Raw genomic sequence first — 17,497 nt, forward strand, 5'->3', positions numbered from 1 at the left:
TTTCTAAATATCCTGGATATGCTTGGATTTCAAGAGGACAGGTAAGCCAGGAATATTCCAGAGATGGAGTCCTGTGTCCATGAGGGATGGGCTAGAATTTCTTGGGAATACTGCCAGAACCTTTTGAACCTGGTTCAAATTAGGTTTACGGCAGGTTATAGCAAATGGAGGATCTCCACCGAGAACTATTGATGTTGGTCAATAAGGGTTGGATCATTAGACATTTGATAGTCAGGAAAAATATCTACTGTATTTGTACTGTATTCCTAAATTTCCCAGTTTGGGATAAATAAATAAATAAACAAACAAACAAACAAACAAACAAACAAATAAATAAATAAATAAATAAATAAAGTCTGTCTGTCTGTCTATCTATCCATCTATTCATCTATTTATTATTGTTATGAACTGCAGTCCGACTTATAATCCTGACAGATAATATTTAGAAACTGGAATAAATTTACAATACAAACGACTGACTTTCAATGGAAGCACTGACGTGTACAAACGACATGGAGGAGAGACAGCAGCCCTCCTATCAGAACCGAGATAAACACAAACCAGCTGAGTCCGTCCGCGCATGCGCTCTGTGGCTATCGCAGTATGAAGAGTGCAGATCTGAAGTAGCGCGAGAGGTAAAAGACCTTTTCTGCTACTCATTTCCACATTTAACTGTCAGAATTACCTTTGAAAAGCGGAGTCTGATTCTCGAAGGATTCTCCGTCCATTGCAGTTACTTTGCCTGCATAAAACTTTAATCCTTTCGCAGCTGTCACTGACTCCGCCTGAGCTCGGAGGAGTTAGCCGTGTTAGCTTATTTATACAGTCATTGGAGAGAACAACTAATTTAAACTGGTGGAGCTTTATGAACAACTTTAAACTAGCGGTGGTTGTTTCTGCCACAGTTTTGATTAACAAAGAACTCGTTTTCAAGTCTTTTTCGTGTTTTCTTAGTCATTTTTGTTGCTGTTTGAAGCTAACATTAAGATAGCATTAGCTTTTTAGCCACTGTCAAATATCTTGGTGACCACCGAGGGGTGGGATTATTGTTCGATCGACAGTACAGACAACCAATGAACACTCCCGATTAGACACCGTGAGTCCCTTGTCGACCAATCAGCGTCACTCATAAAGGAAGCTGATGGATTGTAAAAAAAAAAAAAAAAAAAAAGATCCAGAGTTTCCTTTATTGACGAGACGCGTTTTGGTTGTGATATTAACAGTTTCAATCTCAGTCTGCGTTACTTAGCAAATTTGTGGAACGTTAAACCAAGAACTTTCGCTGCAGTGGCTACGACTGCGACGTGACGTGACATGACGTGACGTTATCTCCTCTGTCATCACGTAAAAGACGAGCGTCTGGTGGAGCCTTTGGACTCACGGAAACATCTTGACCCTTAGTTCTGTATTTTCAACAACATGTAGATTTTATCATATCAAGATGATAAAATATGTATTTTATTTCAGAAATACGTGCATAACTTAAAATATATATATATACATAAAAAAAATATATATATATAACTTATATGTTTGGCACCTCTAATCATGCAGGTTTCATAATTGTGAAGTTGAGTAGATTTCCAAATTAGAACAATGCGTGATGGAAAACGAAGTATTAATAAAAACATTCTGTTATAATAGTGTCATGATATAACAATACATTATAGATCGCAGTCAATGAAACCAAACGAGAATAATAACAGAGTCTATAGTATGTTAGCATGAGATTTTACTGCAGAAAGATAGAAACCTACAATGATGTTTATACCAGTGGAATATTTTTCCAACAGATGAAGACTCCTCCAGAAAGGTCAGGAATCATCTTTGAGGTTGGAGCTCAGCTGGAAGCCCGAGACTGCCATAAGAGCTGGTCTGTCCTCACACAGACACATGCACACACTCACACATACTTTATATATGCACGCATACTGATATGCCATCTCTTTATTTTGATTATGTTTTTGTTCATATATCTGTGTGTGATGAATTTAAATGTAAGCCTGCAAAATGTCCTCACCCTGTCAGGTATGCAGCGACAATCGAGAAAATCGACTATGACAAAGAGCGCGTCCTGATCCACTACCGGCAGTGGAGCCGTCGCCATGACGAATGGTTCCATTGGAGCTCGCCGTACTTGCGGCCGCTGGAGAGGGTCAGTTTGAGGAGGCAGGGACGCAATCCTCCATCTTCACAACCGGTACGACTGAATGTGATTGACTGACAGACTGGTAACAATTTGTTAGACGTTAGCATCCAGGCAGGACAACCTTTGTTTAATTAGATGAGGTTCTTGTGGTGGACTTAAGTTTTAGCTCTGTCTTTTTGTCCAAGGGTTTTGTGTCTGGTACGAAGGTTCTGGCCTGTTGGACGGACTGCCGTTTCTATCCAGCCAAAATCCTCAGCGTCAACAGAGACGGTGAGGATCCCTTTTTTCATTTCTGTAGGAGCCTTTGACTGGCCATTCTCACTTTTATTTACCTTTTTCCAAAATGGAATGCAATATGAAATTAGATGTCACACATCCTCAAATATCAATAAAAATAATAAATCGTGTTACAGCCCAAAAGGAAAAACAGCGTTCACTAAGCCTGGGTGTGTGCGTGTGTGTGTGTCTGTCTGTCAGACTCCTACACAGTGCGTTTCTTTGACGGCGTTGTTCGAACAGTGAAGCCCACCAAGGTGAAACCGTTCAGAGAGGTAAGAACTGCTGCCCTCCCATTGGTTCTCACCTACCTGGCCAATCAGAGCTCTTATAGATGTTAAATGTTATCATTCGTCTGCAGAAGTCCGGGAGGGAGAAGAGTGCAGTTGGGAGTGAAGGATGGGAGGAAGGGGAAAGCGAGGAGGAGAATGGTGACGAAGGAGAGGCCAAGGTTGAGAAGGATGAGGAAATGGAGAAGGATGTGACGTTGGAAGACAAGGAAGTAGCTGAGGAAGGGGATGGGGAAGAGGAGAGGAAGAGGAAGGCCAAACCTTCATCTTCCAGCCCATCTGCAAAGAGGAAACCTGATGACAGTAAGAACTCTACAGTGACCACTTAGCTAAGTTGAAAAGCATTGTGGGTAGGGTCAGCATCCTCATACGGCTTTGGTCTGCCTTGCTAATGCTAATGAATCATTCCTGTTCCAGATCAAAGCAGCATTGCTCTGGATGAGCCAATCCCTGCTGACTCCACCCAGTCAGTCCTGCCTAACTCCGCCCATGTTGACAGAGGTAATATTAAAAACACTCAGCATTTTGTTGTCCTGAACCAAAAGCCTCATTTCAACCGATCAGATTTTGCAGCTGAGAATTAACAAAAACAACAACAACAACAACCCCTCTATTACAGTTGTCCCCAACCTTTTTAACGCTACGAAATATCAAAAGACAACAGTGTTGCTATAGCAACATGCTGTATCTGATGTGTTGTTTCCGTCTTTGTTCTTGTCTTCATCTCAGATATTCTGTTGGAGCGTCAGGCCCACCTGCCTACCACTCACAAGTTCAGCAGAGAACCCTGTAGGAGCTCACACACCTGATGCTGCACACACACTCCAGTCTTGCTTCACCTTCAACGCTGTATCTCACTGCACTCTCCTCTCAGTGTACAGAGTGATAAAGAACCAGCCTCCTCCCATCCTCTCCATCGAGTTGGACCACAATCCTTTCAAGTGTCCCGCTGCCGGCTGCACCAAGTCGTTCAGGAAGGCCAGTCTGCTGCATTACCACATCAAATACTACCACTCTGACCAGCAGCAAGGTGACGGTGACGAGCCGCAGCCTCACAGGTAGGATGACAGATCTGATTCCACAACACCTCACGAGAGGAAAGTTGCATTTTGTTTTACTGTGCCTTCTGCAGGAGGAAGCGCTCATCTTCTAAAGGCAGCGACTTCATGGCAGATGTGAAAAATGAGGAGCTGAGCGACGCCTATCACCTGGACGACACAGCGCACAGCACCATGGGAGCAGGTAGTACAGCTGCATGTGAACATGTGTGTGAGTCATCCACATATTAACAGAATATTTTTCACCCGTCTGTAAGAAGGATTGAAGAAAGATGGAGGGGAGAAGACGGGAGGACCCGACCGAAGGGACAGGAAGAATTTCCTGAGAGTCAAACTAAAGAAGAAGAAAAAGAAGAAGAAGAAGAAGAAAAGTCAGTCAGGTGAGACTTTTAGTCCAACTGAGGGCTGGAAAACTCGCAATGATTCTTCATCTGTGTCGGCTCCAAACGTCTTATTTGTACAGTTACGTTCTTTGTGTCAGGATTTGGGAGCAGTGATGACGAGAACCCAGACCAACCTCCGATCACCTTGAAGCTGTCCACTGAGCATCACAGCACGCTCACACAAGGTGGGGGACACACACAAACACTCACACACGCACTCTGTTTTCCTAGTGATGTGAAAACACTGACATGAAGAACTCTGATCCTCGTTCCTCTCTCAGTGGACGACGGCAGCGACTGGTCGACGCTGACAGCAGAGAGCGGCGAGGACACATCCTCTTGGCCTGTCGCCATGGACGCAGAGGATTGTGAGGTGGTGAGGTGTGTGTGCGAAGTGGACGAGGAGAATGACTTCATGATCCAGGTGAGACACACCCACAGCCGTTCATCAGCAGAGCAGTAACTGTCGACCATCGCTCCCGCCTGTTTGACAATGTGTTTACCTGTGTTGTCTGTGTTTCAGTGTGAGTCGTGTTTGTGTTGGCAACACGGGACGTGTATGGGTCTGTACGAAGACAATGTCCCCATCAACTACATCTGCTACTGCTGCAGGCACACTGCAGGTAGGATGTGAGACCGCATGCAGCTTTTCCCCAGCGGATGTTTTATAAATACTTAGATTTAAACTGAAGTTCTGGTTCACATTAGAGTTCCCACGGTTGCCGTTTTCACTGTACGACTTTGTGTGAAATTTGAGTTGACTCAGCAGTTTGTAGTACTGAAACACACAGTTGCGAGAATTGAGAAAGTAGTCACTGAACGTCCACCCCAAAAATCAAGTAGAATCATCCTGATTCCTGACTCTGATCCTGATCTGGATCAACAAAATGTCAAACAGTTGATTCTAAAGACAGTTAAATCCAAACAACCAGACAACTGAATCACGTTGTAACGCAGTTCATTGTCACTGATGTGATATAAACCACTACAGCTTCATCACTTTATTTATTTACTAAATTGAAACTTTTAATTCAAATAAACTGATGAAGAATATTCATTGTTTAAACCCTTTTTTTGTGTGTAAGGGGTCACTGTATAATTAATAGTTTTTAAGTTGTCTCATTGTGCAAGTCATCCTCAGAAACACAAATCTGGAACAAGCATGTTAGCAGATGTTTCCACATGAACACATTCAAATCATCCATTCAGTCCTCCACCTGTCGAATCAACATTCACGTTATTTGTTTCTTCTTCAGGCTGGAGGCGGGCTCAACGTTACTTGTCAGAACCTGATTTGCTGATATCTGGTCACATGTTCGGCCTGTCATGTGTGAAGGAGAATTACTCGGAGATCAACTCCTCCAAAATCTCCCACACCAACCGTCTGCTTGCCCACATCCACGGCCTCAGTCAAGTCCTGGGTGGGCTGCAGCTCCAGATCAGCCTCTTACAGTGAGTCCAGTTTCCCCAGCGACTCTTCCTGTCAAGAAACATGTTTTTAGTCTGTCTGTCCATCCATACGCACAGCTCTCCGTCCCACCCCGATCTTCAGCTATGGAGGTTGCCATGGAGACAAGAGGAGGACCCCAGATTGACATCGTGCCCGAGGGGAGAATCTCCTCTTTGTTATGTCAGCAGCGAGCACTGCTACCAGAAACCTGGAGCATCATGGGAAAAATCAGAAGAGGAAGTAAAGAGTGGAATGAAGGAAGAGCAGACGGTAAAAACATCACAAACATCGTGTTTTATATTCTCAAGTTATTTCTTCCAGGATTGTTTCATGATTTTAGATGAACAAATAATAGAAAAGCAAACAATAAAAGAACCCATTTAGACCTGGATTTAACATCCATCCTGGGCGATGGGGTCACAGATCACCTCTGATGTTACACCTTTTACCCACACAAAGACACTATAGCAACCACAATCTTTCTTTGGTGATTGAATGATAAACATTCCATGTGTTTGTCACAGACAAACACTCGACCACAGAATTTGTACTTCTCTCCGATCAGGTGTGTGTCAACTCAGGGGGCGTGGCCTCCAAAGTTACCATTAATGGAAGCATGAGCTTTTATTTTGAAACTTAGCATTACCTCCATCACACCTCAGGTGTGCAGTAGTTGTTACCATGGTGATTGGGTTAGGGTTAGCAACCTATGCCTCTACAATGATCGACCAGTCAAATCAAGCACACACACATACACACACACTTTAGCTGAATCAAACAAATGATTACTTTCTAAACATTAGACAGAAGATGTGTGTGGTTTGTCCTCATGGGCGCATGGTGGAAGTCGATATATGTGGGGGTACAAACCACAGCCTGACTCAGAAGCTGCTAGTTGAGGCTTCTGTTGTTGCTATGAGACCACTAAAACCAGTTTGAGTCTTTTTGAGCTATTTTTACCTGCGGGTGTGTTTGGACAGCACCTCCGGGACGATAAACGTATCTCACTGTGGCTTTTCTCATGATTTCACCTCCTCCTCCTGCTCCCTCTTCATTAACGCCCCCATCAGACCCAAATTCCATCATCCCAGTTCACCAACAGGTTGATGGTGGTTTTGTCTGTCTGTAGGAAGTACAACCTGAAGGCTTGACGCAAGCTGATGAAACTACATGCAGACTCATGGAGACGCACACACCCTGCATAAAGAAAGAGAACCACACACACACAGATGGTGGCGAGTGCACACACACTTTGACTGAGACTCAGGAGCTTCATTCAGCGTCTGAGGTGGAGTGCCAGCTGAACCTGCTGGACCACATCGAGTCCCTGCACCATCAGATCAGCACCAGGATGGACCTGATTGAGAAGGAGCTAGATGGTAAACACATGCACACACACGTACGGATAAACACACACAACAACGTTTTACTGTTCAACTGTGAGGTTGTCGTCGTAGAAATACGCACATGGATTTTTACAGAAGTTAGAAATGAGCGACACCTGGTGGTACGGCAGCAGATTGCAACCGATTAAACAGGCCGTCTCTCCTTCTGTCCAGTCTTAGAGTCCTGGTTGGATCACTCGGGTGAGCTCGAGCCTCCTGATCCTTTGTCCCGCCTCCCGCAGCTTAAACAGCGAATCAGGCGGCTGCTGCAGGACCTGTGTACTGTGAGACGTTTGTCCATCTGGCGCTGACTCTTCTCTCTCCATAAACTCTAACCTTTGACCCTGCTTGCCAAACCAGACTGATGCTGGGGAACAACGACAGATGTGCCACACTGAGTGTGGAGAGGAAGCTATAGTTTGTCGTAGAGCGCCTCCTCCTGCTGGATTAAAGGTGCACTGCAGGGCATGGACGACAATGTCGCTAACAAACTGAACGTTTTTCTTTCAGGTACCGTTGCATTTCCAGGACCGTCCCCCTTCAGCCACAGCTTTGAATGTTGATGCGGTTCTGTGGGTTTCAATGAACTGCTGTCGTCACGACATTTGTCTGCTTAACTAGTTTGTGAACAGCTGACTGTGATGTCATCAGCAGCAGACAGCTCAGTTTAGACTGACTGACTGAAAGGATGGATATATGACGATCTCCCCAAGTGATGCTTTTATACGTTACAAACTTCTCCTGTAGAGATTGTGTACTTGTGCTCCAATTAGTACACAACTGTAGTTATTTTTTTCTTGAATTAACATACTGAAGGTTTTAAAGTCACAGCAGAATGATTAGCGCGTTATTTTCAGTGTTTTTTTTCTCAAGATTGGTCCTCAGTCCATTCAGTAAATAAGTATATAAAAAAACCTAGCCAGCTGAAATAGCTTGTTTTACTTTTTACAAGTTAGATAGCTCAGTTGCTAATGTGACGACAAATTTTCAGATGTATTTTCTAAATTGGCTCCAGTTTCAGTGTTTTAATCATGATGGCTGGGAGTTCAGCAGGTATCTGACCTGGCTTTATTTAGCGTTTTCCTGAGAAAGTACAGACGTTCACACAAACTAACACAACCAACACATACAAGTCAGTATCCACTCACTCTGCTGATATGAGTGTGTTTAACCAACCAAACGTGGAGCTTCTCAGTTAAACAGAAACTCTCTGATAAAAACCCCTGAAGAATAAGACTAATTTAAAATCCCCAAAGAAGATGAGACTAGTTTAAAAAAAAAAACACCTGGAGAAGAGCAGTAGTTTAAAACAATACTTTTCAGTTTAAGTTTCATGAATGAGCTCAGTTTCCTCTACTTTTTCCCTGGTTAGAGGTGGATTCTACTTTATTTCAGTTCTTTCTTACTTTAATGAGCAGCACTCAGTCGGCCCTGTTAAACAGTATTGAGCCTGAAGGTTTTTATGTGGTCTTTGGGACAGTATTTTGAAATACTGCTAGTTGTGTATGTAAAAATACTTCATTACAGAGTCCTCCTAGTATGGTTAAGTTACTCAAATGAACAACACTTTCCTGTGTGTAAAGATTTAAAATATATATATATGTTCATGTTTTATACACTTGTATAAGAAAATAAATGTATACAGCTGAAGATATAGTTTGATAGAGATGGCTTATGGTTGGCTGGCTGGAGGGTTTGTTCCTGCAGGGTTTGCTTTCAGCTTTAATGATGCTCACAGAGACTTGTACATGAAAAACTTCACATCCTTTGGTCATGTGATCATGTTTTGAGTTCAGGGCTGGCCTGAAAGCAAACATCAACATTTTGTTTTTTTTATGCTCATACTTTGTTGGTGAATGCATGAATTGAAAAATGTTTTCTCTATATAAAATTGAAATAAAACGGATGGTTTTGGTGTGTGAATCCTACCTCCTACCCCCCCCCCCCCCACACACACACACACACCTCAGAAGACATTGAACGGATACCTATCGAACTTTAGTGTTTCCTGAATGTTAAGGACATATATTACCACATACAAATCCTTTGCTTTATAATAAGTTGTCAGAATAAACTGAGATGTATATTTTTAAGACACGTGACTTGCACGTGCACACATTAGGTGCAGTGCGTGAGCTTGGGATTTTATTTATTTTTGTTATAAGTTTTTTGCAAATACTGTATTAGTAGATTTAATTTGAAGTGTTAAAATGAAAATTTCTATTTTTTCCGTTTTAAGCTTTTTGTATTTTTGTTTTTTTCCACACAAACTTGAAAAGGGAAACTTTCCAAGGCGACCCGCGCGACCTGCGACCTGTGTTGTTTACGTTGACGTAGCTCCGCCCCTGAGCGCCCGCGTGCCGCAGGCGGTTGGTTCCGACTGGAGCCTCGCGACCGCTTCACTATCTGGGTTCCGGCGGTGAAGACGCACCAACCAGGTAACCGGCTGGTCTGATAGCTGCTGGTGCTAACGGCTGTCGGTGAGTGGGACGCGGTTAACTAGCTACGGCTGGGTAGCTAGTTGGGCAGCTGGTGATCAGTCGTGCTATTAAGCTAATTATCGTGTTAATGCTAATTGGTGACGCGTTAGCTCCGAACGTAAAGGCCTGGGGTAACAGGTGTGTGAGCCTTCGCTGGTCTCCCATGGCAACGGGTGATAAGCTCGAGTTGTCTTCAACGTCAGCATCCAGGATTGTTAACCAGGTGCCGTTAACGGTAACCGTTAGCTCCTGGTAGAGGTGTGTGTGTTCGTGTGTGTGTGTGTGTGTGTGTGCGTGCGTGCCTGTTTGTGGGGGTGGGAAAGGGGAGGGGGGGGGCGTCAGGATAGACGAGCATCAGTTGAACATGGAGCCAAACCTCCGATCACATAGCATTGATCAGCTATCGATTCCTGTCGATAATGATAATCCACTAATCACAGTCATTGAAATGAGCTGTTTCTGATCGTGACGTATTCTTCCTGATGGCACTCGCCTTCATGTAAACAACACATGGGACTGTGTTGTGGTGTGACACACATCTACAGACTCAGTGTGGAACACCTGAAGAAGGTGAGGACCAGTTCAAGTCACCCTGGCCTGATCACAACAGTGGGGTGTGTTTGGAGGTGCTCAAATTCAAAAAACTTCATTTGTCCCCAAGGGGCAATTGACAGCAAATAAAGCAGTAAAATACACAAAAAAACGTAAATATACAATATCAGATGGTATCAGAGGAGTCGTTGTAAAACCAGGATGGTAAGAATGTGTGTGACTGGTTGTTTGATTGACGTGGTGTGGCTATGGTGACTTGTTGATATGTCCAGGGTGAAGCCCGCCTCTGAACTGTCTGGTTAACCTGTTTATTCTAATGTAATAATGCTGAATTCTAATGTATTAATCCGGAATAACTTCGGATAGTCATGACCTGGATAAATGAGAACCTATACACACATCTTGAATTTTAAGTTCACTTCCTTAATCCCAGCAACCCACACGATGAAGATCAGATGAATGTTTTCATATTAGAAGGATGACAGATTGACCCACACTGATCTCCATCAGTCAGGTGTGGACTGTAATCCCATGTTCATCCCTAATCCAGGAGGAGTGACATTTAATTCGCCTGATTGGCTAATACAGTCTCCCTCTGGTTCCTCATTGGCTCCTGTCTACACTCCCCTGTCCAGAAGGCGTCACCTGTCAGGTTGATTGACAGCAAAGATGGAGGAACTTCATGATGTCCAGCTGACTGAGATCAAGCCGCTCCTGACCGGTCAGGTGAGGTGACGTACAGGTGACAGCGTTGGATGTGCAGGAGTTAAAACAACAGTCAGAAAATGTAACCCAGGAGGTCACATGTCTATAAGATGCCTGCAGTAACACCAACCAATAAGTAGTTTTGTTGTTGAACATGAAATGTTGTCTGGAACAGCCATCAAAGGATCTGTTCTCTAAAAGCAGATAGCATAGACCGGGTTCACCCTCTGACTCTGTCTCTGCTTCCAGAACGGCAGGAACCTGCAGGACTTCGACTGTCAGGTGAGTTCAGCTCCTTTACAAAGACCAGCACCGTGTCTGACGAATTGAAGAGGAGGACGTAAGAGAAGCAACATAATCGTGTTTGCTCAGATTTAAGAAAGGGAATCCTCGTTCATGTCATCTAGTCTGACTGTGGTTGAGCCATCATTTTTTATTTCTGGGAAAAAGATCAAACATATTTTGAATTCTAAATGAATATTTTCTAACGTTGAGTGAAAATTAATAATTATATCACAATCTATTTTATATAATGGATTACATCAGTCAAGAGAGATGTTGCTGATTCATATTATTGATTCAGAATAGAAGCAGCAGCATAAATTTGAACATTATTTGGAGTCTTTGGAAGAAAGTAAATATTGATCTCAACTAAGTTGTTGTTGTTGTTGTCGTTGTCGATGTCGTCACTGCTGCTTACAGGATAATGTTTACTTGTGTTGTTCAGGAGCACGATGTGGAGACGGCCCATGGTGTGCTGCATGTCACCATGAGGGGGGTTGCTAAGGGCAACCGACCCACAATCCTCACCTACCACGACCTCGGACTGAACCGTGAGTTAGCACGTTTTTGTGGGACCTCATCCAGAACATGAAGCTCAGTGTTACATTAATGAAGCTTAATCGTGTATGTGTGTGTATGTGTGTGTGCGTGTGCAGATAAGTCTTGTTTTAACAGCCTGTTTAACTACGAGGACATGCAGGAAGTGACTCAGCATTTCTCAGTTCTCCATGTTGACGCTCCAGGGCAGCAGGAGAACGCTCCAATATTCCCCGCAGGGTAACGCACACAATCACACCAAATGAAGCATCAACACTTCACTTAGTTACACACACACAGTTTCCACAGCTAAACTGTTGTTGTTTGCTAAGCTACTAGCATGATCCCCCTTTACTGCCAGAAAGTCTCATGAATTGATGTGAAGAAAAAAAGCAGTTTCCCACTAGATGTCAGCGCAGCGTTTGCGTGTATTAGGCTTTGTTTTTTATAATAACTTTCCAATGAGCCCAGTAGCTTTATTGGAATACTCTGCATGAGTTCCAATTAGTTTGTACTGTTACTGGGCTTTTACGATGTAGGATCTGGTCTGACTGTTGGCAGCTCCAACTCTCCTGTTCTCCACCAAAATTTGAAGAAATCTTTGTCTAGTGGTTATTGGTTGTAGAAGGAACAGGTTGTCTCTTCAGCTCCTCTTGTAAGGACCGATCCGGTGCTGTTGCGACAACCTTCCTTCCTGTCAGGCAGTGAAGGGACTGTGTGACAGGGGCTCATTACAATGTGTATCTGTGTGTGTGTGCAGGTACCAGTACCCCACCATGCATGAGCTGGCAGAGATGCTGCCGTCTGTCCTGAAGCAGCTGCAGTAAGGATGCCTCTTTCTGCAAAACGTGCTAAGTGTGTTCATACGGTGGTTGGACGGTTTGAACTAATGCGTGTGTGTGTGTTTGTGTCATGTGTTTGTGTGTATCAGGGTGAAGAGTGTCATTGGTATCGGTGTTGGAGCTGGAGCTTACGTCCTCACCAAACTGGCAGTGAGTTTATCTCCTACCTATTAATGAGTAAAAGGAACAATTCACCCAAACCCAAAAGATTCAGTTTTTATCTAGTTGTTAGGTGAGGAAGGAAACAAGTTTAAAACAGCTGAAGAAGGACTAGACTAGATTTTACATCCTTATAAACTCAATCTTCTCTGTAGCGTCTATGCTAAGAGCAGATTTTTCTGTTTCTCTCCAGTAGACAAGCTTCTAGTCAGTCAGAGTCTAATTGCGTGACTTCCTGCAGCAACTCAGTTGTGTTTCCCTGGTCATTATGATGATGATGACCATGATGATGATGATGCTCTACATTTTCAGCTGAATGAGCCCAGTCTGGTGGAGGGTTTAGTTCTGATCAATATTGATCCGTGTGCTAAAGGCTGGATGGGCTGGGCAGCTGCTAAGGTAAGAGTCCACCATCAGAGGATGACTGATTTTAAAACCAGCTTGAACAGCTTAAAGACAATATTTCAGATATGAAACAAAAACATGTGATTGTATTTAAATCCTAATATTTAATGTGTGATTTTGTGCCCTGTAGCTGAGTGGCTGGACTAGTAACCTGGTGGACATCATCATGGAGCACCACTTCAGCACCGTGAGGACACACACTTTTGACAGGAAGCTACGCTTTGAGCCCACGCAGCACTAACATCTGTGTTGTGTTCAGGACGAGCTGACAGAGAATAAGGAGATCATCCAGACCTACAGGATCCACATCTCTCAGGATGTCCCGCTGGACAACTTAGCCCTTTTCTACAACAGCTATGACAGGTGGGACGCTGTCCAATGGGGGTCAGGTGTGATGTCATTGCCTCCATTAGTGAGGTCATGTCATTACTGCTGTTGGTTCATGCATGAAATATTCTGTGGATGTAATTTATGGTCCAGATATTTTGTGGTGATCAGGAGCGTCAAGGATTCTAAATTTGTGGATGATGCCTGATCTGGATCCAGGTGCTATTCTGGATCTGGTGAGCCAGAATAATAAAAGTAATAGGAATAAATTCCCAACTGTGAGATAATCAATCATAATGATCCAGACTGACCTTAGAGCAGATTGGATCTAAAATTGATTTAGTTAGGAGTTCAACTTTAATTTCCAAAACCACCATGAATAAAATGTAGTTTTTCTAGAATAACTGTCAGGCAGATAAAGAGACCAATGTGGTCCAGATTCTCAGAGCAGGTTTTCATGGTCAGTCAAAGCCTGGTTTGTTGTCACATCCTCTAATGGTGTTTGTTTGTTTGTGTCTGTGTTTGTGTGTGTGTCTGTGCGTCTGTGTGTTTGTGTGTCAGTCGCCCTGAGCTGCAGATGGAGCGGCCAGTTTTTGGTTTGAACGAGAACAACGTCACCACCCTCAGGTACCATTGGTTCCCTCAGTCACATGTGTCACAGTTAGACACACCCACCGATTGTTTGTTTGTGTGTGTGTGTGTTTGTTTCAGGTGTCCAGCCCTGCTGGTGGTCGGAGACACATCACCCGCTGTTGATGCAGTGGTGAGTGTTTGCCTTGTTCCCATGGAAACAGCAAGTATCTAAAGTCACGTTGTTGTAAGTGTGTGTGTGTGTGTGTGTTATGCTGCTCTGTACTGCAGGTCGAGTGTAACTCCAGATTGAACCCTACGAACACTACCCTGCTCAAGGTACCTGTCTGTCTCCTCTCACCTGTCTGTCTCCTCTCCACTCTGGGTGTACTTTTCTTGTGAATCTGTCTCTAACTCTTGTGCTTTTGTGCGTCTCTCCACTAGATGGCTGACTGCGGGGGACTTCCTCAGGTGGTTCAGGTGAGTCTGAAGTCTGTTTTACTCAGGTATCATCCAACAACGACAACAACAACAACAAACGGTCCTTGTGTCAGTCGATTGTCTTCTAGCTACTAAATGCTGCCAGCTGCATGTGGTTTATTTTTAGGTGTGTTGTGTAAACACACCTTTAGCCTGAGGTGTCAATGTGTGTAAATATCAACGTCTGATTGAAGCGTTTCTTTCTCAGCCTGGAAAACTGGCCGAGGCCTTCAAGTACTTTGTGCAAGGGATGGGCTACAGTGAGTATTATTCACACACACACACACGCACACACGCACACACGCACACACACACACACACACACACACACACACACACACACACACACACACACACACACACACACACACACACACTCCTGTCATCATGGATAATTAACAATTATCAGATGGTGCCAACAATGACATCTGGTTGACATGTTGTATTGAGTAAAATGAATGTTTGTGTGTGAATTAATGAATTATTGCCTGAAACTTTTATCTCCTGTTGTCTCCGGTTGGATATTTGTCTCTTTGACTTTGTCCCAGCAGCCTGTCAGTCTTTGTCTCTCTGTGTTGACGTGAAGCTGTTTGTCGTCCTCTGACAAGTGTTTCATTTTAGTTTAGACGATGAAAACTACACTACAAACTGTTTTCTCGGCATCAGAAACAGATTCTTTAGAGCCAGCTGTCAGTCGCTGCTCATGGAGTGTTCCATGTTTCCCTCAGGAAGGGGTTGAGAGCAGAGCAGAGCTAAAAGAGTCAAACACAAAACTCCACACAGTGACCAGTGTTTTAAATAAGAATAGCTGTTGCCTCATAAGACGCGCTACAGCATTTGATGAGGTGTTTCCTCAGGTGAGACAGCGTTTCAACATGCTAACGTTATCGAGAGTGTTTGACCAAGTGTCTCCTCAGGTTAGACACGCTAACCTTAGCTAGTTCTATATGACTGGTTTAATGACACTGATGCATTAGTTGTGTTGCCTTTTCTTACTCACCTGTCCTCCCTCCCTTCCCTTCCTCTCTCTTCCTGTTCTCTTGATGTCCAGTCCCCCATGTTCTATTAAATCACTTGAGCGGCCAATCAGGTATCAGGATTTCAACCACAATCTTAAACCACTTCCTCACTTCCATTTCCTTCTTTGTTTCTCCTTCCTGTTGTCAGTCTGACTTTATGTATGTGTGTCTGTGTGTGCGTCTGCATGGCTCTGATCAGCTGATGACTGGTTATCTCTGGAGTGCTGCCATCAGGCCGCTCTGCATACCGACACACCTGAGCTCCGTTCGTGCAGCAGAAACACAGGTTCAGATCTGCTCATATCCCGTAATAACAGGATCTGAATGAGAGGCATCAGAGGGAACCATATCTGCTTTTGGTTCACGCTAAGGTCTCCTGATAGCCTGATCCTCGTTATTCTGGATTGTTGTTATCTATAAATTTAAGCATTCTGGATCATTCGATCGAGAATGTGAACTGGATCCAGATCAGACTCTGGTGTGTGCTGGATCTGATGATGATGTCACTGGGTTATTTGTGTCCAAAACTTGTCCATGAAGGTAAAAGATAATAATTGTCTCACAGTAAAGAAGAATAATTCTGTATCAGGATGGTGATCTGAATCAACACCAGCCAACTGTGACTTGCTGTGAGTTCCTTGTTTTAGAAGAATGAAGAAAGGCTGATGTCACATGTGTTTATGGTGACATCATCATTCAGATCAGACTTGTCAGACTTCCTCCTCCTCCTCCAGTCCTGGTCAGACATATGATAAAGGAAGGATTTACCTTGCGCTGCAGTGTGAACGGAGCTCCAGAACCGCCGCCATTGGATTTGAATCCAGCAGCTCAGATTCAAATCTGCACACATGAACCAGCTAAAACCGGTTTGCTCACCTGTCACTAACAGTCCTGTTTGTGCCCCCCCCCACTCCCCAGTGCCTACAGCTGGAATGACCCGACTGGTTCGATCCAGGACCCACTCTGCCTCCAGCGTCGGATCAGCGGAGGGCATCCGGAGCCGTAGTGCCGCCACCACACTGCCAGAGGGTGCGAGTGGTGCCGAGCTCACAGCGGCGCACGCCGTCGTCATGACGCCGTAAGACCGCCTGTCCTTCCTGTTTGTCTCCAGAACTTCCCCTGAGATGTTATTCCTAAAGATCTGGAGTCTGACATCACACCATGAGTCCACTCAAGTGTCTGTAGAGCTGAGCGCCGTCGGTGGCAGCCACGTTGGCGTTCTCTCCTGTACTCTAGAATGCTGGCTCTTATTTGTACTTGTATCTAGAGCCATGTGGTTGCCGTGGTGATAGATGTTCAGCAGGTTCGCATCTATTTGCAGTTGTGTTGTGTTTCTACTGTAGATCACACCATCACTTCCTTTCATCACCTCTATTATTATTATTATTATTATCAATATTAATGTTTTACGATTTGAAGGGTGATGATTATTCTGAAGTTGGTTTCTTTGAATATTTTCTTGGTGTAGAAGGAATATTTCACCAAATGTGTCAGGATACTTGTTCTCCAAATATTCTTCGTCATCCAGTTGTGGTGCTCTGATCTTGGAATACCAGATGAGTAAGATACAAACCAACACTTGTCGAGATTCAAGTCAGAAAAGTAGATTTTAAGAACAGGAACATTCAAGTGATTGGTAGTGATCGATATGAGTAGGATGATGTAAGTTTGCGCCCCGCCCCCCGTCTGCTGCATGCTCGTCCTGGAGTTCTGGCATGTGAACTGTGTGGTGATCTCAGTCCGATGAGATGTGGTTCAGACATCTCCAGACTCTGAACAGGTGTAAACGGAATCAATAAAAAAACGATTGGGACCAATAGATGATAGTCGCCGAGCAGTAAACATTTTTTGTGTTCTGGTTCTGCTTGTTGATTGGATGAACTGTAGGTCAGAGGGGCTCCCCTGGTGACACTGCCCCCTACTGGAGGACTGAAGGCCAGTTTAAAGGTTCTTGATGGGTTTTCTGAACCAAATCTGTTTCTACTTCTATATATTCTGACTGTAGTTCTACCTTCATAAATATTTATTACCTTTGACTGAAGCATTGATAGCTGTTGTTACTGAGGTTTGTTGTTTCCTGACCTTTTAATGTAAAAACAATTTGTAAAGAAATAAAGCATAATAAATTAATATCCAAAAAGATTTGAC

The 17,497-nt window shown here is 43.9% G+C and overlaps 2 protein-coding genes across 10 annotated transcripts; both read left to right on the plus strand.

The window, feature by feature from the left end:
- The first annotated feature begins 582 nt into the window (after positions 1-582).
- LOC137606412 (PHD finger protein 20-like) lies at positions 583-8,893 on the plus strand. Of its 5 annotated transcripts, none has more exons than XM_068331666.1 (18): positions 583-635; positions 1,794-1,873; positions 2,029-2,200; positions 2,335-2,419; positions 2,627-2,700; positions 2,787-3,018; positions 3,133-3,216; positions 3,445-3,504; positions 3,590-3,773; positions 3,848-3,957; positions 4,031-4,153; positions 4,237-4,341; positions 4,438-4,580; positions 4,680-4,779; positions 5,413-5,608; positions 5,684-5,876; positions 6,736-6,985; positions 7,166-8,893. In XM_068331666.1, exons 2-18 carry the CDS (start codon positions 1,794-1,796, stop codon positions 7,300-7,302), a joined length of 2,328 nt encoding a protein of 775 aa, XP_068187767.1. In that variant the 5' UTR covers positions 583-635; the 3' UTR covers positions 7,303-8,893. The 5 variants fall into 5 exon arrangements, with proteins under 5 accessions (XP_068187767.1, XP_068187795.1, XP_068187781.1 ...); XM_068331694.1 differs by having other exon boundaries at positions 7,502-8,893; XM_068331680.1 differs by having other exon boundaries at positions 4,255-4,341.
- Positions 8,894-9,291: 398 nt separating this feature from the next.
- Positions 9,292-17,480, plus strand: LOC137610316 (protein NDRG3-like). Of its 5 annotated transcripts, none has more exons than XM_068337916.1 (16): positions 9,292-9,429; positions 10,659-10,749; positions 10,978-11,010; positions 11,456-11,561; positions 11,667-11,787; positions 12,308-12,370; positions 12,479-12,539; positions 12,861-12,947; positions 13,084-13,140; positions 13,213-13,316; positions 13,842-13,907; positions 13,992-14,043; positions 14,142-14,189; positions 14,295-14,330; positions 14,539-14,590; positions 16,268-17,480. In XM_068337916.1, the coding sequence occupies exons 2-16, from the start codon at positions 10,693-10,695 to the stop codon at positions 16,429-16,431; spliced, it is 1,107 nt and encodes a 368-aa protein (XP_068194017.1). In that variant the 5' UTR covers positions 9,292-9,429; positions 10,659-10,692; the 3' UTR covers positions 16,432-17,480. The 5 variants fall into 5 exon arrangements, with proteins under 5 accessions (XP_068194017.1, XP_068194001.1, XP_068194008.1 ...); XM_068337900.1 differs by having other exon boundaries at positions 9,336-9,471; XM_068337907.1 differs by having other exon boundaries at positions 9,336-9,429; positions 10,574-10,749.
- The last annotated feature ends 17 nt before the right edge of the window (positions 17,481-17,497 follow it).

This window comes from Antennarius striatus, chromosome 2 (genome assembly GCF_040054535.1).
Source record: "Antennarius striatus isolate MH-2024 chromosome 2, ASM4005453v1, whole genome shotgun sequence".
In the NCBI taxonomy this organism is placed as follows: domain Eukaryota; kingdom Metazoa; phylum Chordata; class Actinopteri; order Lophiiformes; family Antennariidae; genus Antennarius; species Antennarius striatus.

Coding starts and splice junctions, on each gene's coding strand:
- LOC137606412 (XM_068331666.1), top strand. CDS start 1,794: ATGAAGACTCCTCCAGAAAGGTCAGGAATCATCTTTGAGGTTGGAGCT. Junction 3,505..3,589: donor CAAGTTCAGCAGAGAACCCT/GTAGGAGCTCAC, acceptor CTCTCCTCTCAG/TGTACAGAGTGATAAAGAAC. Junction 4,581..4,679: donor AGAATGACTTCATGATCCAG/GTGAGACACACC, acceptor TCTGTGTTTCAG/TGTGAGTCGTGTTTGTGTTG.
- LOC137610316 (XM_068337916.1), top strand. CDS start 10,693: ATGGAGGAACTTCATGATGTCCAGCTGACTGAGATCAAGCCGCTCCTG. Junction 10,750..10,977: donor AGCCGCTCCTGACCGGTCAG/GTGAGGTGACGT, acceptor CTCTGCTTCCAG/AACGGCAGGAACCTGCAGGA. Junction 11,788..12,307: donor GCTCCAATATTCCCCGCAGG/GTAACGCACACA, acceptor GTGTGTGTGCAG/GTACCAGTACCCCACCATGC.